This window comes from Manis javanica, chromosome 2 (assembly GCF_040802235.1).
Source record: "Manis javanica isolate MJ-LG chromosome 2, MJ_LKY, whole genome shotgun sequence".
NCBI lineage: Eukaryota > Metazoa > Chordata > Mammalia > Pholidota > Manidae > Manis > Manis javanica.
Window position 1 is genome coordinate 99148972 of NC_133157.1, and position 25734 is coordinate 99174705.

General features: G+C 35.2%; 1 protein-coding gene across 23 annotated transcripts in view; it reads left to right on the forward strand.

Annotated features, from left to right (window-relative positions):
- Positions 1–25734, forward strand: part of PARD3 (par-3 family cell polarity regulator) — an 804135-nt gene that overhangs the window by 501126 nt on the left and 277275 nt on the right. For all 23 annotated transcript variants that reach the window (XM_037010348.2, XM_037010345.2, XM_037010349.2 and 20 more), the window contains 5 exons: positions 4516–4607; positions 6858–6941; positions 17924–18049; positions 19158–19543; positions 24276–24415. In XM_037010348.2, coding sequence (XP_036866243.1) covers positions 4516–4607; positions 6858–6941; positions 17924–18049; positions 19158–19543; positions 24276–24415 — 828 coding nt within the window. The remainder of the gene's footprint in view (positions 1–4515; positions 4608–6857; positions 6942–17923; positions 18050–19157; positions 19544–24275; positions 24416–25734) is intronic.

The following is a 25734-nucleotide window of genomic DNA, read 5'->3' on the forward strand; positions in this document are numbered from 1 at the left end:
TTCTCTTTATTTTTAATTCCCACCCTCCCCTCCATTACCCCACCTATTCTCTACTGGATCTGTCGAAATTATTTTCCAAATGTTCTGAAATACCATGCCAGTTATTAATTTCTCTTTTCTTATGGAGATTGACTTCCCAGACCTGTTGGTCCTGCTTCTCTAATTTGAACTAGTTTCTGTTTCTCTGGGCTGTCTTTTCACTTTATTCTGGGACTCTCTTTGTGTTCTGTCCATTGTTTTAATGAATTTCCTGGATTTGCTGGTGTACCTCCAAAAATAGATTCATATGAAAGGGTCCATGGGAAGTAAAGATTTGGCATGTGTGAAGGTTTTTTTTTTTTTGCAATTTTCACACTCAATCATTTTGTTTGGTTGAGCATAGAGTTCTACACTGAACAATACTTTTTACCTTGATGTGGAAGGTATGACTCTTTCCTCCAGGAGATTTAATGTTACTGTTAATAAGACATTGTTATCATAGAGCATCTGCTAATGGTATTCCTAATTTTAGTTTGTTAGTAATCAATCATACAGGTGCCACCATTTGGCAATGCCTAGATTGAACACTGTCATTGGGAGATAATTCTCCATGGTTCTCTTGCATGTTTGTATATCCTGAGTATAGAGGCTTTTGTTCGGACTGTCCTTCGCAGGGTGTGTGCACAGCAAACAGCCTTTGGAGATTAGTGTAGTCTCTCCTATTGCCAGAGTGAGCAGGCATGCTTACTGCCTATTTAAGAGATTCAGGTTCCTGAAGCTCAGCTTTCTTCTGTGTGTGCCAGTCTCCCCTGGCCCTCTTCCCATCACCTATGAGTATTGTAGCTTGAGAAACCAGTTCATAAAAGGTTGATACTCTGGCTACTGCTGTTGCTGTAATAAATTGCCCTTTGTCTCTGACCCAGGAGTCTCTGTTGTTGTTCAAGTGTTCTTGAAGATCCGGCAGACTGACTTAGGGACTTTGAAGTAGAGTAAAATCATAGAACCTTCACAATTTTTTTTCTCTTTGAAAATTTCCTTAGCCAGAAACCCATCGTGTTTTCCTCCTCCTGCCATTTACTTGATTGGATATAGCATTTAGTTGTTTATACATATACTTATTGTATTTTCTCATTCCAAAGGCATTTTACAATGAAAGTACTTTGTATACAGCAGAGCACAACATATACTAGGTTTTGTGCAAGTATCTAAAATATAGATGATTCATTTTGTATTTAATTGAGTAGGTAATATGTTTAATATTAAATTGTATTGCAGGGCACTAAGTATGAAGGGATGATATGCATTCTTAAAATATCTTATAGTTGTGTAACATTACCTTAAAACTTTTGTTAAGGTATGATTTATATGTCATGTGCTTATTATTTATTTCACTTTTCAATAACAGCTAACATTTATTGAGCAGTTACTATGTGTCAGGAACTATGTTGTTATTGTTACATGGATTATTTTACTTATTCTCAGTAGTCCTAAGACAAAGATATTTTCATACTTTACACTGAAGGTGATCCTCCCTAGAGGAAAGGGCTACTTAACATGCTCCTAATGCCCATTAGGTTCCAGTTTTATCCAGTTTCCCTTCAAAATATAGAAATAAATAAAAATATACAAGAGAGTATATAACTTGCTTAAGTGTATGAAATTGGCAAATGGTAGAGTTGGTATTCACAGCTAGGTGTGTTTAATTCTTGAACCCAAGCTCTGAACCACTTCACTCTGCTAGAGCATGGAGAGAAGGGAAAGGAGAAGTACATTGACTCACCTGGAGTCTTTTTTAACACTCTGTAGTTTAAATTAGTGCTAGGCCTTCAATATCAATTTAATATATAATAATAAACAAGCTTCATTGGCTATGGTTGTAATGGAATTCATTGTATAACTCTTGGTAAAAGAAACTGTTCAGTTACAGCTTTTTAAGAGCATAAAACAAAATAAAACAATATGAAAGCTGATATTTAGACATCCAGAAGTTGGAAAATTCTAAGTTGTGGTTCCCACAGTCATTGCAGCTCAGCCTGAGGACAGTGAATGTTGTAGTCTAATCTGAACTCCGTACCCTGCTGCATGAAATAATATTCTGCCTGCCTCTGGGGGCCTGATAATGGCCACTGAGGGAACGATGAATGTGTAATTTACCAGTTACTGTTTTCTCACTGTAGTTTGGGGTACTTCATTTATGGGGCTGTTTCAGAGTGCAACATAGGTGTTTCATCCAGCTGTACGTCGTGGTGGCATTTCAGTTGTGCTCCGATTATTGATGAAACCTGAAACAAAATGTCTTTAATGTGAAAGATTATCTTTGTGTTTCTATCTGATTTATAAACAATCACTTTGCCATCATCCCTGTCTCCACTCCCCATGGAAGAGCATAATTTTGGGAGTTCTTGTTTGCATTCAAAATATGGATTTTAGGTTCAAGATCCCAGGTAAACTTTGACATGTGGCATGTGCTGGTACATAGAAGAGATAGTGACTAGAAGTGCACAGCAGAGTTTGTCAGAACACAGGATCATCAGTGTTAGGTAGCCTGGCTCCTTGCAGTACTCCGCCACTGAGGACGCCTGGAGCCTATCTACACCTCATAAGGAGTACGTGGTGCATTCAGCTTCTCATTTTGGTAGTGCTTCAGAGAAAATGTCAGGTGGGCATTACCAACTGCTCTGCCTTGCCTTAATATTGCTTCTGTAGTGTGACACTGACCTATAACCTTTGCTTATCATTTTCTTGATTGATATCTTCATTGATGGCACATAAATCTGATTTTATGGTGAAAAATGTAAAAATTTCTCTAATAGTAGCCTCTGATATAGGTGGTTTAATAAGTTCACATATAAAATCACTTATCAAATTATGGTAGAACAGTCATACTTAATAACTTATATATAAATATATACATGCACACTTACACATGCACACACACATATACAATACACATACATTTTCAAAAATAGATTAAGTAAATTTTATTTAGTTATTTGGAAGCTTATTACCTCAGAAATTCCTAGGGATGATTCTGTGTTCACCAGCAAAACATTTACAGAATACCACTAGGTGCCAGATGCTTTGGATCCAAGGTGAAGCACACATGAGCCTTTTAGCCACTGTGTTTGGAGATTCTGAGTTTTTAAAAAATATTCTCATTTGGTTCACAAGGCCACTGATACCAGGCATGCATTTCTGTCACCACTCACATGATCCTGAAGAGCCAGGTGTCTGCTAGTGAGCTCCTTGATGGAAATGTGAGCACCCTGATGAAGGAAGGCCTGTTCTTTGGTGGCATTGTATGTATTTCTCTGAACCTTCACATTTTTTCCACATGTAGAAATGGCAGACCATTGTATTACCCAATTTGTACAATGTGTTGTGTTGGAACACAATTTTTACAAAATACTGCCTTTGTAAAGGGTGGAATGGGGCAGCTTGTATTACTGCTTGTGACATTCCCTGTGTGTGGTCCGTCGCAATAGAGGCAGAGGTGGTTCTTTATAGCTAAGCTCTTAAAGCCTTTACAGCTATATCTAAGTAATCAGTTGGTGTAGGCTAAGCCAGTTTTTATGTTAGATTTCATAGGACGAAGGATGTCAGTTTAGGATCGTACTTACTGCACACTCATTTTGAAAAACTGTTTTAAGTAGGGACGTGGCACTGACAAATAGGACTTTGAAGAGTCTGGTCGTCTGTAAAGTTTTATAATGGTGTCTGTGTGATTAATTGGCTTAATATATAAATCAAGTAATATAGAAATCAAATGTATGAAGATTTGTGACTTGATGTCTCCCCTACGACCTCTGATGTTTGGTCAAGGACTGAAGGATTAAAGCCATAAAAAGTCCCTACAGCTCATGACTGCCCTCACATCGTTTCGGTGTCCTTGAGGGAGTGTCCTGCCCTTGGGCAGGGCTCAAAGATAGATGATGATCATGTGCTGAACCCCCTACTCAGAATTCTTCAGATGTTCATTTACTCAATAAATATGAGGAGTGCCTTCCTGGCATGGCTCTTGAGCTGTTACGCCTCGAGTCCCCTGGCTGGGCCGTTCAGGTCTTCAATATCTCATTGCGTCGCCTCCTTAATCTGCGGGTCAGAGACAGGGAGGAGGCCGGCAGTTGTCACCTGTTTGGATTAGGAAAAATTTTAAATATGCATTCGTAGTATCATGTACATTATTTATTAATATATTCTAACATTCTAGTTATATATAATTACTTCCAAAAATATATACCAAAAAGTGAAAGTGATGAAGGTAAGTTAGTATAAATAGATGTTCTAATGATTTCTTTCCTTACTGCAGTGGTATCTTGCTCACTGGGATATGCTAACTCAGGGGACTATTGCTTTAAAATGCAGCTTTTCATATACACGTGCCCATCTCATCACTGAAGGTGATCCTCCCTAGAGGAAAGGGCTACTTAACATGCTCCTAATGCCCATTAAGTTCCAGTTTTATCCAGTTCCTTTCAAAATACAGAAACAAACCTGACACTGAGTGTGCTTCTTTTTGTGTTGTGCTGTCTCTAGGATGAGGATGGGGGAGAAGAAGACAACGGCCGTGTTGAACCTGTTGGGCATGCTGACACTGGTTTGGAGAACATACCTAGCTTTTCTCTGGAGTAAGTTACTGATGATTTCTACTAAACATGTCATACACTGATAGCAGCAAGTGTTCCGAAAGCTTATGGCATGCGGAATGTTCGTGCTTAAAACATGCCTTGCATTGCTCCATTTTCCAAAGAGCATCTTATATCTGTTGAGTGAACTACCCAATGTGAGAAGAATAGCATGGAAATTCACAGGCACCTGTCCAGAGTTCCATGTCTTGGCAAATACTATTAAATTGTAATATCAAATAGTATTTGATTGGAAGTGTGTGTCACGTTAACAGCAATTAAACTGTTTTCAGACTGCTTTGTATGTCAATGTTGGATCATTTGTTTGTTCTTCAACTTTGTTAAACTAAAAAAATATTGCAGACATACTTACTTGAAAAACTAGTTGGATTATGTAAGCATTAGTTATTTTAGTATAGATTTTTTTGATTCAAAGAAACAGAATCAGGATGTTTGATACACACTTGGAGGTCATGATTTTAAGTATAAAAGGATAAGGAAAAACTTTCCTATATAATCACAACTTTACAATTATCTTAAATATTGGCATATTTAAATGGAAGGTATTCTCAGAAACTCTCCCTTGATAGTTTAGCACAGGGTGGGCCATCATAATGATTTTTTTTTTTTTTTTTTTACTTTTCGTGAAGTTTTGGGGGTGGTTCTAGATATTAACATCTAAATTCTTAATTCTTTCTTCTGTTGGTCTCCCAAAGGAGGGCTCTAAGAACTTTCTCAGTGAAATTAAACAGGTTCTAGAATCAAATGATATTTGGATATACAGCAACCAGAACTCTCAATTTACATATAAGAAATCCTTGCTATGTCATAGTTGTTTCTAGAAAGAATGTAGAATAAATTATTAAAGTTACCATACTATTCTTAATTGACAAACAGATGATTAAGTATGTGTTAAAATGGTATTAACAGTATCTAAAATAGGATATTACAGAATTCTGTGTAAACAGAAAAAAATTAAAATTCACTTAAATAGAATTTATTAGCAAATATTTTGGCAGTATGGCAAATTTTTATTTTGACCTAATTAGTATAGTGATTAAATCTACATATATAATTTCTGTTTTAAGTTAATTTGCTTGATGTCCCTATCTTTAATTTTATTTATCCTTTGTATTTTATAACCAGGACATTAAAAATATATAGGATAACCCTAGGTTTTTATTTAAGAAATGCAGTTGAAGAATTGGCATTTTCCATTATATGAAGTCAATACTGTGATCTTTGTCAAATCCATTGGTAATCATATATGGCTGTTCAGGTTGCTTAAACTAGCTATTTAATTGAAATACTGTTGCCAGCTATTGATTGTTAGGTAAGTACTGCTTAGATTTCTATGCAACACACATACAGACACACACACACACACACACACATGCACAGAAAAATATACAAAGGGGAAATATTATTTAAGTGGTTTAGAAAATTTATGTTCTCTGAATGACATAAATTTTCATCAAACTAGAGCTTATTATATTAATAGAAAAGCACTTTAGTTATGTAATAGAAGTAACTATGTTACTTACATGTAGTTTCATAACTTTAAGTTCAATTGCAAACACTTTTGTGAAAATTACTTGATTTTTAGTGGGTGTCTTTCAGCCTGGGTAAAGGAATTTCATACCCTGCACTTGAAGTGTGCACAGCAGTTTAGGACATGGAGACTTTTCATTGTTGTGGAACAGTGGGACGTAAGGATAGTTGAATCGTATCTGGAGTGTCACTTACACAGGCAAAAACTTTGGCCTGACTGGATTATTGGAAGTGTCTATAATGTGACTTATGTAGGAGCACTTAGCAAATTCTAAAGCACTATGCTGCCGAAACAGCTTTATTAAGTTCATTCTCATAGTCCTTGAAATAGATATTGGGATGGAAAATTTTCAGTAGATGTCTAGAGATTTGACTTGCAGAATGTGTACTTGTATTGCACAGAAGAATGTGGTCAGAGAGACATGGTTCTGTGTCATTTTTAATGTAGTTATTTTTGATGATTGCTCTCCCTCCATGCCATCAGACTAGTGTTCAGGTATGTAGTGTTCAATGTTGCTTCATCACCATGCTTATATTCCAGAATGTATATGTCTATGCGTGTGTGCTTGGTAGGATTTTCGTTTTGTTCTCCTCTGTTGTTTGTTGTGTGTCTGTATTGTTGCGGTTTTTTGTTTTGTTTTGTTTCGGTTTTGGTTTGTTTACAGTACACGTTCATGCTGCTCATTCATCATTGTCTCACAGTGATATGGTAAAGCTCGTACAAGTCCCCAACGATGGAGGGCCTCTGGGAATCCATGTAGTGCCTTTCAGTGCTCGAGGCGGCAGGTAATGTATCTTGGAGGTTTTTCATTGATCATTATGTGCAGTGTTTTATCTTCATTTCTTCTCAGATATAGACTGGTGAGGATTTAGCATATGCTTAATAGAAATATTTTCAGTTGGGGCAACTACTGCTTCCTTCATACACATATATCATCTTCACAGAAAGCACTTAGACTGATGAAGAAATAGAGCAGTTAAATTATCCTAATAATTTTATTGTTCATTACATGTGTGCAAACATTTTACTTTGTCCTAAATTGATGATAGACTTTGGAGTCAGAACTCCAGCTGAATTTGAAAAGTTACGAGTGAGCTTAAAACAATATTGTGGGGGGAAAAAAATGTATCCAATAAATATTGTCTGGATAACTTAGCTAATGATTCAAATTAAACTCATTTCTGTGTTTATTTCATTCTTTAATTGTAAAAGGTTTTTGTGGTTACATTTGAAATTTTTAAGTTAGGCAAGATTTATTTCCTACTACTTGGGCTTGTGATTCCTTTCCTCCAATATCCACACTCCCAAATGTCAATATTTTGTATTGTTTGTTTAATATGACTTCATTACTTTAGAGAACATATATCTTTCAAAACTTCAAATGTTATGTGAGTTTCTTTTATTCTGCTCTTTCTTTTTCTGTGCAAGAACAATTGTTGTTGGATTTTTTTGTTAATATTTCAAGTAGTGTGAATTGATTTTGCAATTAGTGGCTGATACATCTTTATCCTCAGTGAGTAAAGTGAATGGCCACCTTCTCCTAAGTATTAACCTGCACACTTGTAACTTTTTGAAGCTTAAATGCATTGTCTCTTACATACCTATCTAACAGTTACCCAGGGAAATATATTTATGAACTCTTTGGCATCTTATTTTGAACTTCTTTTTTCTCTTATAATTTTATATATTTATTTTTTACTTTAACTTCCTTTAGACTGGGAGAAGCAAGGGGGAAACTGGATGGTAGCCTTAGACCTGTAACAGAATTTAGAGCATAGTTTAAATAGTTGCCAAGGAATTATAAGCATCTAGTGTGTTGTAAGAGACAGGTGTAAGACCACTTAAAAACATATGATCAGATTGTCTAATTTTTTTAATTGAATACTGAACAATTATACTACTTTCCTGGTATATGTTCCTAAATGTAGTATGTCCACATTTCATCTCTTTGCGAAAAAATGCTTTATGCAATGTCTAGAGGCTGAAACTTTGATTTACCAGAGCTCTGCTGGAATATGAGGCTTGAATATTAGTGATACATTCTAACAAGCTGTGAAATTCACCCTGAATTTTGGGGTGGTGTTATATTTTCAGAATTGTAGCTGCTTTCACTTCTCCTCCTTCTCTTCTTTTTTTATTTTTAAACTCTGGAGAAACATCGAAATTCCTTTAAAGAACTTGCAGTTAAACAATCCTAGTTGTTTACAAAGTGGCCCTTGCCTTCATTTCCCTTAAAAAATATAATTTTAAATGATCTCAAAAGGTAAAATGCATGGATTATAGCTTGTCATTATTCACATGCCTTACAAATGTAACTCATCACAAATGAGATTTTCTTGTGTATGTACCAGTTTGAATCGGTATTTATTTCTTTTTCTTGTTGACGTATAGTTGAAATATATTATAATAGTCTGTTGTACAACATAGTGATTCGACATCTATAAACATTACAAAATGCTCACCATAATAAATCTATTACCATCTGTTACCACACAAAGTTAATAATGTATTATTATCTATGTTCCCCTTGTTGCATGTTATATCCCCATGATTTACTTATTTTATAACTGGAAGCTTGTACCTTTTGACTCCCTTCATCCATTTCACTATCTAATAGCCTCCTGTCCTCTGGCAACTACCAGTCTATTCTCTATATCTTAGAACCTGATTTTGTTCTGTTTTGTTTTTTAAAGCCCACCTAAAAATGAAATCATATGGTGTTGTTCTTTCTCTAACTTATTTTCCTTAACATAAAATAGTCAAAGTCCATCCATGTTGTCACCAATGGCAGCATTTCATTTCTAATGGTTGAATAATACTCCATTGTATATATGTAGCATGTCTTCTTTATCCATTCATCTATTGATGGACACTTACGATGCTTCCATACTTTGGGTTTTGTAAATAATGCTGCAGTAAATACAGAGGTGCATATGTCTTTTCAAGTTAGTGTTTTCATTTTCTTTGGATATATACTCAGAAGTGGAATTGCTAGATTACATGGTAGTTTTATTCTTAATTTCTTGAGGAAACTATGCTGTTTTCCATAGTGACTACACCAGTTTACATTCCTACCAACAGTGCATGAGGATTTCCTTTTTACCACATCCTTGCAAACACTTATTATTTCTTGTTTTTTTGATAATAGCGATTCCAAGAGGTGTGAGGAAATAATATTGTGATGTTGACTTGCATCTCCCTGATGATTGCGGTGCTGAACACCGTTTCATGTGCCTCTTGGCCATCTGTATGTCTTTGGAGAAATGCCTCATCAGATATTCTGCCCATTCTTAAATTAGGTTATTTGATTTTTTTGTTGAGTTATATGGGTTCTTTATATATTTTGGATATTAACCCTTTATTGGGTGTATCATTTGCAAATGTATTCTCTTATAAAATAGGTTGACTTTTCATTTTGTTGATGCTTTCCATTGCCATCCAAAAGTTTTTTATTTTGACATAATCCCACTTGTTCATTTTTGCTTTTGTTTCCCTTGCCTGGGAAGACATCCAGAAAAAAGTTACTAATGCTAATGTTCAAGAGTGTACTGCCTATGTTTTCTTCAGTCATCATCTTGTATGTTACTCAACATTAAAGTTAACTGATCCCTATCCAGAACCCTTTATTCACAATTTCATTACCCTAAAGTCAGTTTTCACTTCACACATCCTGCATTTCCTCCTGATTTAAGCATCAATAATAACTTTTTTATTTAAATCACAAATGCTACTACTTTCAGGAAGGTGAAGCCAAAAAATTGTCATTTCATTTGGCAGAAAAAACACATCATATTTTACGTATTTATTTTTATATTTCTAGGACCTAACCCATAGGTATTGCTCAGTAAAGCTTCCTCAATAAAGGAATGAATGAACCTGTGACTATCATTGTAAGCTGTGGCATGACTGTATTAGAACTAAAACAGTAAGGACATGCTGAACTTCAAAGTTGTTCCTGAGTTTCCTGATGCTTTCTAATTACATAGGAATATGATTGTGATGTAATGTAAAGTATTTAAAAAGTAAGATACAAAATGATATACTGAAATAGAGGCTGGGCTTATGAATGTATAAGATTTTATCTTTGGTTTTAAAGGACTTAAAGTGTAATTGAGAAGTATGTCCTTAAAAGAATCTACACCAGGTGCCAGAAGAACTCTGTGTACATGTGCCATAGTGATTTCGAGGAAATTGATTATGGGATATGCTATGGTAAACCCTTAGTGAAGCAGTGGAACTTGATCTGTACTTTGAAGGAAATAGAGGAGGTCTGCTTGTCATGTTCTAGAAAGATATTCTTTCCAGGAAGAGAATATGTGAAAAGAAGATACTCCCCAAAATGTGCATGACTGGGTAAGAAATAATGTCAGTGAATTTGAGAGAGAATGTTCTAGAAGATAGCACTGGAGAGATTGTTATAAAGCACTTTGTGAGTGACCTGTGAGAGACTTCATTCTGTAAATAGTAAAGAAGTTGTCAAAGGTTTTCAAGATATACAATTGTATTTTTTTTTTTAAATAACTGTGATTCTACTTGGACTCCATAGTCTAACTTACAGTAGATATTCTAATCTTTCCCCTTTTGGAAACAAGTATATCCAAAGCACATTATTGTTAATAAAGTACAGTCTGCTTCTCTGGGAGTTTCCCATTTATATGCATTCTTCTTATTCTTAAACCTGTGGCCCTTCGAATTTTCTTTCATATTACTTTTTCTTATGCAAATAGTAATTGTTTGTGTTTATTTTATTAGGTAAGATATTTTACAGTCTATTATCTACCAGGCACCATCCTTGGTTCTAGGCATCCTCTAGATCAGGGGTTGGCAAACTGTCAGTAAAGGGTCAGATAGTCAATATTTTTGGCATTGTGAGCCAACATGTTTCTGCTGCAGGTATTTAATTCTGCCATTACAGCATGAAAGCAGCCATAGACAACACATAACCAGATGGGCTGTGTGCCAGTAAAGCTTCATTTACAAAATGTGGTAGGCTAAATTTTGTCTCATAGCCGTTATTTGCCAGTCCTGTTCCAGAGAACCAAACAGATAAAAATGCTTGCCATCTTGGATTTTACATTCTAGTATTTATCATATGTAAAATTCCCTTCTCCTCTGTTCCCTATTCATATTATTTGTGGCGCAAGAGTCCAAAACTTCATTTTGATAAGAAAGCCTCTTTATTATAATACATATTGCAATATATATTATTTCCTACCACCACACACCCCTAATTCTAAGGAATTCCAGAAAAAGAGAATCTACATAGAAGAAACAACCTCACTTAACATCCTCTAATTAGTTAATGTGTCCTCACAGAATTCCTCTTCCCGATTCTGTCAGTCATGAGACTTAAGGAAAACTCTCAAGTTAGGAAAACACCCTTGGTAAGAGGGTGTGTGTGTAGGGGGGTGTTTCTAGCTTTCTGCTACTGGCTTGTGCTGGCCAATGCCCTACTTACTAATTACTTCTCAACTTTTTACCAGCATACTATCATTTGATTTGATTATCATTTTTATTCTAAATGAATTTTTGAACCATTTATCTTCAATTTAATATTTAACATATCAGGTGAAGGATCAACACCAAACTTTTTCAATTGCTATATTAAAATTTCTTTTCATGACTTTTTTTCTTGACTTATTTTCTTACATTACTGTCCCTTAGACCCACTATCTGAACTGAAAAAAACTATATATTTAAAAGAATATTTGATAATGTTTAGGGTTTTGAGTTGAAACAAAAGTGACCCTACTGGAAAATAATTTTCCTGTGATCAGATTGATATGGAGAATGATTAAATATATTTTTCTGCATCATAGATGTACATATTGAGTAATTGTGCTCTGAAATAAAAACTAAGATTTTTATAAAGTTTTTAACTATTCTGTCTATAAGAGTAGTTGACAGACATCTTTAAACAGTCTTGAGAAATAACATACTCCTCTATTTAATTATTTAATCAAAATCTGAGCTTGGCTCTTCATCCAAAGATTAACATGGTTTTAATTATTGTTAATTATAACTCATAGCTCACCTGACCTATACTTTAATACTTTTTGCTTTATAAGCAGTGTAAATGGAAAGTTCATTTTCTTCCCAGAATTTCTAGTTAGACATATTGTATTATCTGTCTGTGTCAGTTGGCGGCAGATGGAGCCCCATGCTGTCTGTCATGTATCGGCGGAGAGGGTTTGATAGGAACAGTCCATGTTTTAAGTCCAGAGATACCTGGGGTGGAACCTGGCTCTGTCTTTCTCATAGCTGTGGTCTGGGCAAATTAGCTTTGCCCAGCCTCAGTCTTCACACCTGAGAGATGGGACACTCCTGTGACTTTAAGAAAATATATGTAATTATAAAACACATTTAGTGAGGTACTCGGTAGTGGCAGCTAACAGAATGGTATTTTATCTTCCACTTCTTTTCCTGTTTTGTGCCTTAAAAATCTCTCCACGTTGCTTGGTGTTCTCATTGTGTAGATGGGTGCTGATGAGTCTGTATAATAGCGGGAAATGATCACTTTTGTCTTCTATCATGAATGGAGATGAGAATTTACTGTGATACGAATTTGAGAATCCCAGTATACCCTAGTTTAGTTAGTTGGGTGCATATGTTAATGAAGAATTATAGCCAGTCAGAATTCATGAACTAGCTCAGATAAGAAAAGCTTTATTTGAGGTTTTCAGTTCTCTTTATTCAGGTAAGAAAAGCCTTCCTTTGAGCCTTTTCACTTCACTCTATTTCAGTTCGCTTTAGAGTTTCAAAATTGTATATCATTTTTAAAAGAATAAATATGCTCTTGAACTTTGAGTACTCAATTTTAGTATAGTTACTTTCAAATCAACACAATTTAGCTTGACTGATAGAATCTGTAGCCTTTCATCTGGAAAGTTCTTGGTGGTGCATTCTCAGCTGCACACTTTGTTGTAATAAAGAACCACAATAAATGTATGTTTTAGGAAAGTGTTTTACCGTTAGAGAAATCTTACTACTTTAAATCTTGTAGTATGATGCCTGTCATTTCTGCCCTAATCTGAAAAAATTCTCTGGTTTTATTTATCCTTTTTTGGTCTACTTCATGTCATCCATTAAAGATTACAAAAAAGAATCAATATTTTATTTGAACCTGGAATTCCTTTAAACTTTCTTCTGCACCTGTCCACTGCTGTTATTCTCAGAGATCAAATGTAGATGATTGCTTCCTCTCATGTTCAGTTTCTCAGTGAGGTGCGAAGTCCTCGTGGTATAACAGCCTTCCCATTTCTACTCTGCCTCACTATGGTTGTGTTTATTCTGTGTCAGCTTTTATTAAGATGAATTATGATCATTTTCATACAGCTGGGTGGCATTTATAGGAGTTTAGATTATCAAAGCAAAACTCAGACTTACTCAGCCAATTTAGATGTCAATAAAACATTTGTTACTTATTTTCAGTTTTATCATTGGCTGTAATTTATACTTTGAATTGAAAATGTTAACATGTATGACTGAGTTTGTTTTAATTAAGTATATAATTAAGCTAATGAACCTTGTAAAAATGTAGTGGTGCAATCTTTAATATAATCTAAGCAGTTAAATTTCTAATTATGCTTCCAAAATCATGCAAAAAGACGCAGCATTTCAATTGCTTGCTTTCTGTGGCTGTATTCTGTGCCTTTGCCTTTTTTTGGTAAGAAAAATTAGTGAAAAACCATGAGGAGGAAGGGCTTCAAGGATGTATTTATTTGTATATTTTTTATTTTAGGTAATTTATTTGGAATTGCAATTTGTACCTAGTGGACATACTCTTTTTTTTTTCCCCTAAATTTTGAAAATGACATAGGTCACAGTGGAAGAGGAGTTGGTTTGGAGATGTTTCAGATGTACCAGGAAAATATCCATTTGCTTTAAAAGTCCATGTGCCAAGTTGGGTTTACATTGGATTCATATGGGAGGTGAAGGAGACTCTCACATGCTCCATACTCCATAGACATACCTTCATAAATCTGCCCTGCCACATTAAGAAATGTGCCAAGTCTTCCTCTGTGTGTGCCAGCACAACCAGTCTGGAGTGGTTCTGCTCCTGGGCTGTTATCCCAAGCAGAGCTCACTCCAGCCCTGTATTTCTCTCTCCCTTCTTTTGTTTTTTGCAAAGTGGTTTCTTCTGGTGGGAAATGGTTACATCTAATAAAGAATTCTGGTACTAACTGGCAAGAGGGAAGACTCTTCTCTATTCCAGCATATTGACATGCCACAATGTTCTGAACTTCATTAGCTTAATTTATTTTCTCAAATAAATGCTTTAGGATCCACACCACCATGGGTAGTCAACTAACATTTGTTATATATACCTATATATAACCAAACATTTATTTTTAATTGTACTATTTGAGAAGCCTTTAACTTAAGGGAGGGGGGTGTATGCAGATATATCTGCTCATGCACACACATTTGTCAGGGAGACGAAAGTCACTTACTACGTCTTGTTGACTCCCCTTCAGGGAGCACTTCTCATTCTTGGTCTAGCTGTTAGGTTATCAGCTCAGTTTTCTTGGGAAGTTTTTTTGATGGTTAATTCCCATCCCTTTTGTAATCATTTTCACCTAGTGAAGCAAATGAGATAATTTTGCAGATTGTATCACTTTACTTTTACATTAATCCATTCTTTTTAAGAGGTTCATTCTAATAGTGTGGTCAAGTACTTAGAAATCAGCAGGCTACTAACTTCTCCTTAATTCAGGCTGTTCCCTTGATTCCTGATCACTTGCTGTCATTCAGGGTGAAATTCTTCCGCTTCTGCTCCCCTGATCCCAGTCAATTCTCCAGTCTGTAACACTGAGAAAACGGATTCTGAGATTTTTGCAACTATTTTAACAACAATGGATTTTAAAGCTCATTTAATAAATGTTCTATTCTTCTGTTGTATTTCTTGTTAAAGTGCTAGTGTATTTATTTATGATTTGTAACATTTTTACTGTATGTTAGGATTGCTGATGCATTTGGCCATATTTGGAGGCTACTTCAGAAAGACAAGCCACTCAGTAGATGAAGCATACCATGCTTTCTCCTTTGGATTATGATTCTAGAATGATTCTCATGAAAAAAATACTAAATATAAAAAAGAAAAACAATTATCAAGATGAACATAAATCCACAGACTTATCCATCTAAAAAGTATGGCTGCCACTTATAGAATTAATTTACATATTTCAGTTATTTTAAACTGTCATAAAATACTGAAAGGATCTATCAGAGGTAAATTCATAAATTCAAACACATAATCAGTACTAGTTAACTCTTCAGTAATTTCCATGAAACAGTGTGTGTATGTATTGCTTTTTTAAAATACACAATCTATTTCAGAGTACATAAAAACACAGTAATCATTAGTTACTTTAGATGGTAGAAATGGTGTAACCATATTGAGAAATCTATCATCATTTCACCAGTGGCAAATGAATAAATTAGCTGGAGTGACTTGATAGGGCCCATTTTTGTTGCAGGGGCTGAGTTCACATACTGCAGTTCTGGGACTGCAGAGGTGGCTTTTAGCAGCAGGTGGCGTGGCATGTGTGAGGCTGTGGGATGGTTACCAGTGGGCAGCTGAGCTCTTTCCCTTCCAGCTCTCCTTTTATGGTGCTGCTTTGATGGTGATGTGGCCACATGACTTCTCCTGGTTCCAGGATTATTAATAACCACAATTTAATTTGATTTCTCAAATTATTTTGTCCCATCCAACAGAGTCATAGATCTATCTTAATAATTTGATTCCTTTGATAGAATGCTTTGTTCATCTGTACAAACTTAAACAATAGGGAGTCCAAGGAGATAGATTGTCGGCATGATGACATTTTGACAATAACTCAATTAGTAGCATAGTGTGGAATCTCTTCCTTCCAAATACGGATGAACTCAGAGAGTCAAGTTGCTCATGTAGCTGTTTCAGGGTGCTCTATCCTTACCTTTGAGCTGAAGAATTTTTCTATTTATTTGGTCTCAATATATGGTAGTAAGTGGCTAAAAATCACCTATGCACTATTGATTTTATCAGTCACTAAGAATTTTAGATTCTTGCACTATTAGGTGCAAATCCTCAAATGGTAAAATTACAAAAGGCAATTTAAATATTATCTCCTCTTATTGTAGATAATAAGTTGGAACACTTTCAAGTTGGAACACTTGACCCTAGTAAAACACAATGCTTATTTACTATATCTAGTAATAAAAATTAGGAAGTTAAATTATGACTAAATATTCATGAAAGAAACAAGGTTAATCTGCCAAATAACAGGCAGAAAAGGACCTTTGCTTCAGTTCAATTCATTTCAGTTCAATCATATATTTAGTATATATGACACCTTTGTGGAAGAAAAAAGTTATTAATCTAAATTTCATTTTACCCATATTGTTTTGGAAAAAGCTTTTTAAAAATAAGAGACTTGTTTGCCTCAGCTAGACCTAATCATCTGTTCATTCAGTTACCAGTTTTTAAGATTTTAGTACCACATTGAGTATGCATTGCTGAATCCCATCTTCTCTACCTCCCAGGAGTGTACATTGCAATAGTAGAGATAAGGTGTGTATATAAGTAACAATAACAGGTGAGTGACATAAATGACCATAAAACAGAGAACAATGATTACTGTAAAAGTTCACAAGAGGAGGCTATGTATTTGGGTATCTTTCTATTGGAAGGCTTACATAGGATACTGTACTTTATTAGAAAATATTATATAAGTTATTGGAAATGGTGGTGTCTTCAACTTTATACAGGATTCTGAATTCTAGTGTCTATATGGGCTTTTTTTCCCCTAAGTATTAGGATTATTAAAAGAAAACCCGCAAAGTTTGGACAGGCCTAAAATAAGTTCAGAACAATTTAAAAATAATAATGATATAGAATTTATGCTAACCATCAAGTATATCATAGCATCAGAACTAGGTAAAGACATCTATTTCTTATACTGTGATCATAAGTGTCTGGTATTTGTCCGAAGTATACAGAGTATTCTTCCTGTCAGCCAAGAAATTAGTGTTCTAGGATAAGAACATTAGTAATTTTTATTTTTCCTTCTCCATATTGTTCTCTAAAAGTTCATTAAGGTTTTTCTTTGTACCTGAAATTTGAGTACACATCAAAGAGATGGATGGTAATTGGTACTATTTCAACCTGTCGCTGGCTTTCTATTTTTCTTTAAATGGGAATAATGGCAACAAATTATTTCCTTTTGGAAGACCTAACCACCTTTGGATTTCATAGTATTAAGCACTATCAAATTCATATGCCAAGAATGGGAACTCTTCTATTTTTGAAATCTTTCCTATTTTCATTCTCAAACATATAGTGTTCTGAGGTTAGCCTTTCCTTGTTACCTTTACTTTCATGGAAAGACGGGGCTTGCTATCAGCAGTGTACCCACTGGCTTAAAACAGAAAACTGACAGGGCTGTTCACAAATCCGTGGCCATCCGTTCTCCACACTGTGATATCCACTGAACCATCAGGCAAACTCTCAAGCATTTTTAAGCATAGAGAGAAGTATGCGGTTTCAGAAACATAATACTGACAAGCCAGAAACAATTTTTTATACTGATTGACAGCATCCCTTTCTACACACCATTTAGACTACTGTGATTTTTGTGTTTGTATTATTATGAAGTGTATTAATAACGATTCAGTGCACCCCTTTATTAGGAAGTCTTTGTAAATATAATACCACCATTAAAGCAGTAGGGCATTGTACACAGTGGAAATATTACATGTGTAATGATTTGCATTCTTAATGTTCCAGAACCCTGGGGTTATTAGTTAAACGATTGGAGAAAGGTGGTAAAGCTGAACAAGAAAACCTTTTTCATGAGAATGATTGCATTGTCAGGATTAATGATGGCGACCTTCGAAATAGAAGATTTGAACAGTAAGTGTGTGCTGGTTGCACTGCTATAGGTTTGACAAGAGAGCAGTCATTTGAAATGCTTCAAACATGTCTGTGATCTCTGTCTTTATGCTGGAGTATTTTCTGCCATTATCTGATTTTTAAAAATTTAGCCAAACCCCAGGTAATTACTACCATTAAGCTCTATTTCAAAATGCCCTCTGATAGAGCACTTCTTAAAATACTGTGGTACCAATTTAGGCTTTATAATTTTGCTGTGTCCTCAAGGAACTTTTGGAAAATTCACCAGTGTGTTAGTTTTTATTATACTTAAACTCACATTTTCAATTTTGTCACACATAATGAATCTCAGTACAAATAAGCAGGCAAAGCTGCTCCTTTAAACCACAGTGTTTAAGTTTAGTTCAGATTTTCTTTATCCCAATTCTAGTCATGATATAATTTAAAAGATAAAAGTTGTCCGATTCCTATAAAACAAGGCAAGACTGAGCAAAAGTCATAAGGACTTTGTTCCCCAACTAGAATTAAAGTGAGATGATGGATGGCCTCTCTGGCTGACAAAGAATAGCACTTGGACCAGCAACTGCTAACATTTTGAGTCACTGAAGCCACTTTGGTGTTCTTGAGATTTTTGTATACACAAAACTTAATTTTGCTAATAGATAATGGATAGGGCTTTCTATAGATTTCTGAGTATATTAAAACATTTATTTCTTCAAAAACTCAAATGGTCCCTCTATAAGGAAATATTTTACAATCTTTAAAAGTTGTATTGGGTAATGTTGCAGGAAGAAGGTCATATTTAATTTCTGTTAATATTGAAGTTATAAAACATCTGTTCTTAAAACTATCATTTAATGATTTACAGTTGAGAACAGCATTTTACCTGTAGTTGTAGGTAAGTTTGTCATTTTTATTTAGAGGATAAAAAGTTTATATTTGGGGAAGCACCTATGCTTACCTCAGAGCTTGCACACTTGATTGATAAATGGGATATTAGAATTTTGTTTTTCAGTTTCAACAGAGTCTGTCAGTTCTTGTTACTTAATTAGTATACGTAATTAATCTCATAATATCTTCTAGTCTGCCAGTCTTAATTTGCCAATTTCCCATTCTTTCTCAAACCCAGAGCACAACATATGTTTCGCCAAGCCATGCGTACACCCATCATTTGGTTCCATGTGGTTCCTGCAGCAAATAAAGAGCAGTATGAACAACTATCCCAAAGTGAGAAGAACAATTACTATTCGAGCCGCTTCAGCCCCAGCAGCCAGTATATTGATAACAGGAGCATGAGTAGCTCAGGGCTTCCGGCTCTGCAGAGGGCACCCAGACTGAACCCCCCGCCTGAGCAGACAGACGCCCACCCAAGACTGCTACCTCAGAGTGCACACCCCGCTGCAAAGCCACCCTCAGCACCGGCTCCAGCGCCACAGAGTGTATTTGGTACAAGTGTAAGCAGTGGTTACAACACCAAGAAAGTAGGCAAGAGGCTTAATATCCAGCTAAAGAAAGGTACGGACTATTTTGGTTTTGCTTAATGGAATTTATTTTAAAAGCCAACCAACAAACCAAGCCCCCTAGATTTTACTCCATTATTAGGTAAAAGAACTGACAGAACAACTTTTTTGGGAAGTATTAAAATTATATATATTTTTATGCTTGTCAGATACATTTACTATATAAAAATTAAAATGCAAAAGTTCAGAGAATAAGGCTTTAAAAAGTAAGTTTATGTGAAGAAGTTAGCAATTACTATTACAGTAAAATTTTGTCCGTGGAGAAAAATCGTTTCAGGATGTCACTGTCAAGCCCAAAACAGTAGTGAGGGTTTGACTGTTCAGATTACCCAAGCTGAAGTTCCAATGTAGCCCTCAAGGACAACTTCAGAGGCTGTCCATTCCAACTCTGTCGTCCTGGTGATGAGGAGGGACTGATTTCTCTGAAGCTGTTGCATGTGGCAGAAGGCTGAGAAACTAGGCCATTGGGGTGGGGTCCCTTGGATGCTGCTTTTCCGGCAATATTACATTGCTTCCCTTTCTTAAGGTGACAAGGGAGATTGTAATGGGCCTTCCTAATTATTTATTACATATGACTTATAGCAATTTATTTATTAAAGTATCCCCTGCCCATGGATGATGAAAGCATGCTTTCCCATTTTGGCCTCTCTCACAGTTCAGAGCAGGCAGCTAGATAGGATTCTTTGATTTCCATCCACTGTCCCCTCCTGGTGCTGAGATATACTTCTGTATTAATCTTCCATTTCAGTTGAGCATTTTGGTATATTTTTAAATCATGTCTTTCAAAATGGTGTCATTATAAAGACTATTTCTTTATAGGAGCCTAACCAACTCCCACAGTTAGAAATCACTTGTCTGCTGGCAGCAGATTCTTACTAGACATTTTCCATATCCTGACATTTAGACCATTCTTTTTTCCATTTAGGGTAGGATTTACAAGGTTGTAAACACTGAGATTCATATTTTCCTTTCTAAATCAGATTCTTTCATTGAACTTTATGTGAACCACTTTTCTGGTAACTGGCTTTTAAGCTCCAAATACTTGGTTGACATGATCAATAATTGACAGCTTTACTCCACTTCTGACATCCCTTACAGAGTCATATCAATATAAAACCCTTTCTGGCTCTGTTAATTCCTAAATTAGAGAAATACCATATCATCATTCTTCCCTTTTCTCTATTCAAATGACAGGCCCTAGTTTTTAAGCAAATCACAAATCAAGAACCACAAATAAAATGTATAAAATTGTATAAAAAGTAAAATTCTGTTTGGGATCTCTCAACAAAGGAAGGATATTTTACTTGGCCTTTGTCATAAAGATACTAGTTCATAAATATCTTTGCCCTTTTGCACTGATACAGATATATCCATTTAGTTAATTACAGTCTTTCACACAATGATATATATATATATTTATTATTATTTTTTAAATTTTGATATTGTTAATGTACAATTACTTGAACATTATGGTTACTAGACTCCCCCTATTACCAAGTCCTCACCACATACCCCATTACAGTCACTGTCCATCAGCGTAGTAAGATGCTATAGAGTCACTACTTGTCTTCTCTGTATATACTGCCTTTCCCATGTCCCCCCCGCCCACCGCTACATTATGTGTGCTAATCATAATGCCCCTTTTTCCCCCTTATCCCTCCCTCACCACTCACCCTTCCCAGTCCCTTTCCCTTTGGTAACTGTTAGTTCATTCTTGGGTTCTGTCACACAATTACATTTTAGCAACTATGATCTAATATGGACTTTTTAAATGAAGTGCAATTTTATTTGCTATTAAAAGAATCATTCTGGACTCTCTTGTCCCCTCCTGGAGTGAGCCAGGAGCTCTGTCCTTTCACTTTATCTCTAAATAAAAGCCTGTACCTTGCTCTCCTAAAAAAAAAAAAAATCAATAAAAAAATAAAGAAAAGAATCATTCTTTTGAGTACAGAAATTAAGTTTTATTTTAATAGCATTTCAAAAGACGTGAGTTCATTCTACATAAGCTGTTTCTGGAAGATGTGCTCAATCAACGTAAGAAAAATAGCAACAATGGTTTTCTTTTAAACACTTTTCTGACCTTGAGTAATATAAATGATATAGATCCTCATAGACCTATCTTGATTTTAATTTACTAACTGTGAGAATGTATGACAAACAGCAGAAACAGCCTGTACATTCTGCTATTCTTACAAATATTTTATAGAAGAAAACAAATTATGTTTGCTGTAAATAAAGATGAGGAAGAACTGATTATCTTTAATTCTAAATACAGACGTTTTAATAATCATGATTGTGTGATAATAGAACAAGCCTTCATTGTAGTTAGCAGATAATATCTTTACTAATTATTATTGTTACATTTGACATTTTTAATAAAGTACATCAAAGACATAGGTGTGTCAGTGTTAAACTTTAAATAATTCAGGTCAAAGTGAACTGTCATGCCTTGAATGATGGAAGTTACTCAAGAGAAGCCTTCATTACAGTGATTCTTTGGTGTAATTTTGAAACTATTATATAACATGACAAAGTAGAGTAAGCCTAAGTACTTACTTCCATAATTATGATTTCTTAATATTTATTGCCATTTTTGCATTCTGAAATACCCTGCTTTTTTGTAGAAATTAGCTTTATAATAAAGTCACAGGAGAAGGTCAGTAATCTGTTTCAATCAGTACAAAATGTTTTGTTGGCTTTGCTAAATGAAAATTGATATCTATTTATCTTTCTTTTAAATGTCATTGCCTGAACTTTTAGCTTACAGATTTAGGGGTTATTGCTAATATTTTAATAGTATTGAGGTTCATATAACAGTCTGTCTTTGTAGTCCTTACAAATTAATATGACAAAAGAAGGATAATTTAGCATTCTTTCTTAATAAATGTTATTGCAAATCATTAGGGTTTCATGAAAGCTCAGAGACATATGGAAAAAAATTCCAGCAGAATAATTAGGAACATTTCACATAGACGTTATGCCATTCAAGTCTTCAGCACAGAAGAGTCTAGAAATGATTAGTCCATGCACATTAAAGTGACTTCAAACCTGGAGTCAATGAATGTTCTGTTTGAACTTGAGAATTAAATTAGTTTTCCTACAGGTATAATTTCAAGTGTTTCCTTCATTTCAACTACTTCATTTCTTTGATCCATATTTTCATTCATACTTATCTGCCCATATTTGTTTTTTTACTTATAGATTTATACTCTAGCTTATAGATTTGTACTGAGAGCTGCATCAATTAATGTATTCTTCTATAGATTTTTCACCTTTCTATATCTCTGTATTCTTTCCATAATGCCCTAATGTCCTTTTAACTGAAACGAAACCTAATATCTTAAAATGTAGCTTTTTAAAAAGCTCTGGCAGAAAGGAATCATTATTAGAACTGTTATAAAAATTCTGTGATTCATTACAAATTTGTCACCATCTTCACATTTTTTCTTGGCTCATTTTGGCTTATTGCCTTTTGGTTCTAGTGACATATAACCCTTTTTTGATACTGCCTTGAGCTCATAGGAGTGCCTGTCAAGAAAGCTGCCAAAGAATCTAGAATTTGAATCACACAAACCAGCTCCGTAATTTATAAATGCCTTATTAATTTCAGTACCTTTAAATGTAGTGTGATGGTCTTCAGATACGGAAGCTGTGATCTGAGATGAGTTCCTCACTGGGTGATTGTCTTTTTTGAGGGGACCTGGGGGAACTTATGCATGGTAAGATCTAGGTGAATTAGAATAGAACGAGGCAAAGAGAATATGGTTCATCCTGTCATTAAATTACTGTGAGTAATTATAGTTTGGTGAGGTTCTGTTATTTGTGTCTAGAAAATTTTCTCTTTCCACTATATATTTTCCATATCCCTAAAATATTTTCTCTTCCCTTGCTTCACTCCTGCTTTTCAAATCTGGATACCATTGTTGTACAAAAATACTTGATATTTGAGGTATTGTGGGTTTTAACAGAACTTCGTTGTTGTTTTTTCAGTAGAGAAATTAAGTTTATTTTCATAATCAAACATTTGGACCAATTTAAAAACTTACAGCAGGCATATTTGTATATTACCTTTAGTCACGGGTTGAGTTCACGGAAAGGCAGAGACAGGCCAGCGAGGCAGCAGGAAAGCTTTATTTGAATGCACTGCAGGGGAGAAGAGTCCAGAGTCCAGTAGACGAGGCCCGGTGGGTTAGGCAGGAGGCCTGTATATTGCATTCTGGGTAGGAGGCTCCTCTTTGACTGACAAGGTCGGGTACCTTGGTCTACAGGCCTGTGTGAAGCCATCCCTCCTGGAGAGTGCGCCCTTCCCCATGATGAGAGTAGTTTGGGGGGATTTTCAGTCTGTTGGATTGCACCCACCTTGGGATCTGGTTGAGACCAGTTTGACCTGGCCACCATAGGCAAGGAAGTTCTCTCCCTCCTCATGTGGGACCCCCTACCTGGGCAGAGCGGGGGTAGTTTTTTTCCTTGAACTTATCTTCCTTTCCCCCGGCTGCTCATGTCAACCCATTTCTTTTTAGAGTAGTGAATTTTGGTGTATAAACCATTTGAACTTTCCATAATGTAGTCCATTTTGAAAAATTGATTACAACTTACAAAAGTGTTACAGAAATGTAGACCATTGTGAAAGTCACAATGTCAAGTTGCAGCATAGCACAACAAATCCTTTTATGCATGATATACCCATAACATTCAAGTTATTTAATTTACTTTCCTTGTATTTTTAGGGACAGAAGGTTTGGGGTTCAGCATCACTTCTCGAGATGTAACAATAGGTGGCTCAGCTCCAATTTATGTGAAAAACATCCTCCCGAGAGGGGCTGCCATCCAAGATGGGAGACTGAAGGCAGGGGATAGACTTATAGAGGTAAGTGACTTCCTGTAAGGCAGAAGTTTCATGATTATGGAAAAGTTCCCTTTTCAAGGGTCAACTGTTTTTAACATTTCATAAAGTATGAAATTAAATTACATCTTTTAGCAGAAGTGTATGTCATGAAACAATGTATTTTGGCTTGGACATTTTCCCATGTTATTTGATGAGAAATATCTTTCCATTTAGTTTACTCATAAATTTTTAGTTATTCAGACATTTGGTTTATGAGATAGCATAACATTTTGTCATTATGTAAGTACAAAGTATATTAGGTTATATTTCTAGATGGCTTTAAATTTATGTTGAGCAGTAGGGAAATGTATACTTGGTAATCAGAACAGAGACAAATGAAGTAAATGAAAACAGTGTGTCTTGATGAGAGGAACAAGGAAATTTAGAAATGGCAGCTTGAGGATGAATTGAGACACTAAAAATCAAATGTCAGGAAATAAAGAAATCATTTTTCAAAGTTTCCTTCCCGTACATTATGAGTGTCAGTTTATTGATTTGGGGCTTTGACATACATAAAAATACATAACTTCTGTTTGTGGAAATGCTGTGCATATAGAAATAGAGAAGAAAGATTGAGAAGAAGTATACTTTATTACCATTTTTCTCATTGTTTTCTTCAGAAAACATACTCTGTATTCTTAGCAGCATATACTGATTCCTAATTATTAACTAGTATTCACGTACTAATGTTAAAGTGTATTTTATGACATAACACTTTTTTCTTTACTTGCAGCTTCATACAGTTTTGAACTCTCCAGCTAAAGATCTCCTAGTCATTTCTTGAAAAGTAGTGGAGCAAAGGAGTAGTTTGCAGGTTCTATCCCACATCTACATTCTACACCTACATTCCTTTGGCCTTACTCCTTTCCTTTGTGTGTTACTTGTGTGGCTCCTATTTTATTTTTTATTTATGTATGAATTTATTTATTTATTTGACAGCTACATTTTTTTTAATTTGCTTTATTTCGGTGTGATTAATATACAATTACATGAGCAACATTGTAGTTACTAGACTCCCCCCATTATCAAATCCCCACCACATACCCCCTTACAGTCACTGTCCATCAGCGTAGTAAGATCCTATAGAATCACTACTTTGTCTTCTCTGAGTTATACTGCCTTCCCCGAGCCACCACCCACATTATGTATGCTAATTGTAATGCCCCTTTGACCCCCTTATCCCTCCATTCACACCCACCCTTTCCAGTCCCTTTCCCTTTGGTAACTGTAGTCCATTCTTGGGTTCTGTGAGTCTGCTGCTGTTCTGTTCCTTCAGTTTTTTCTTTGTCCTTATGCTCCAC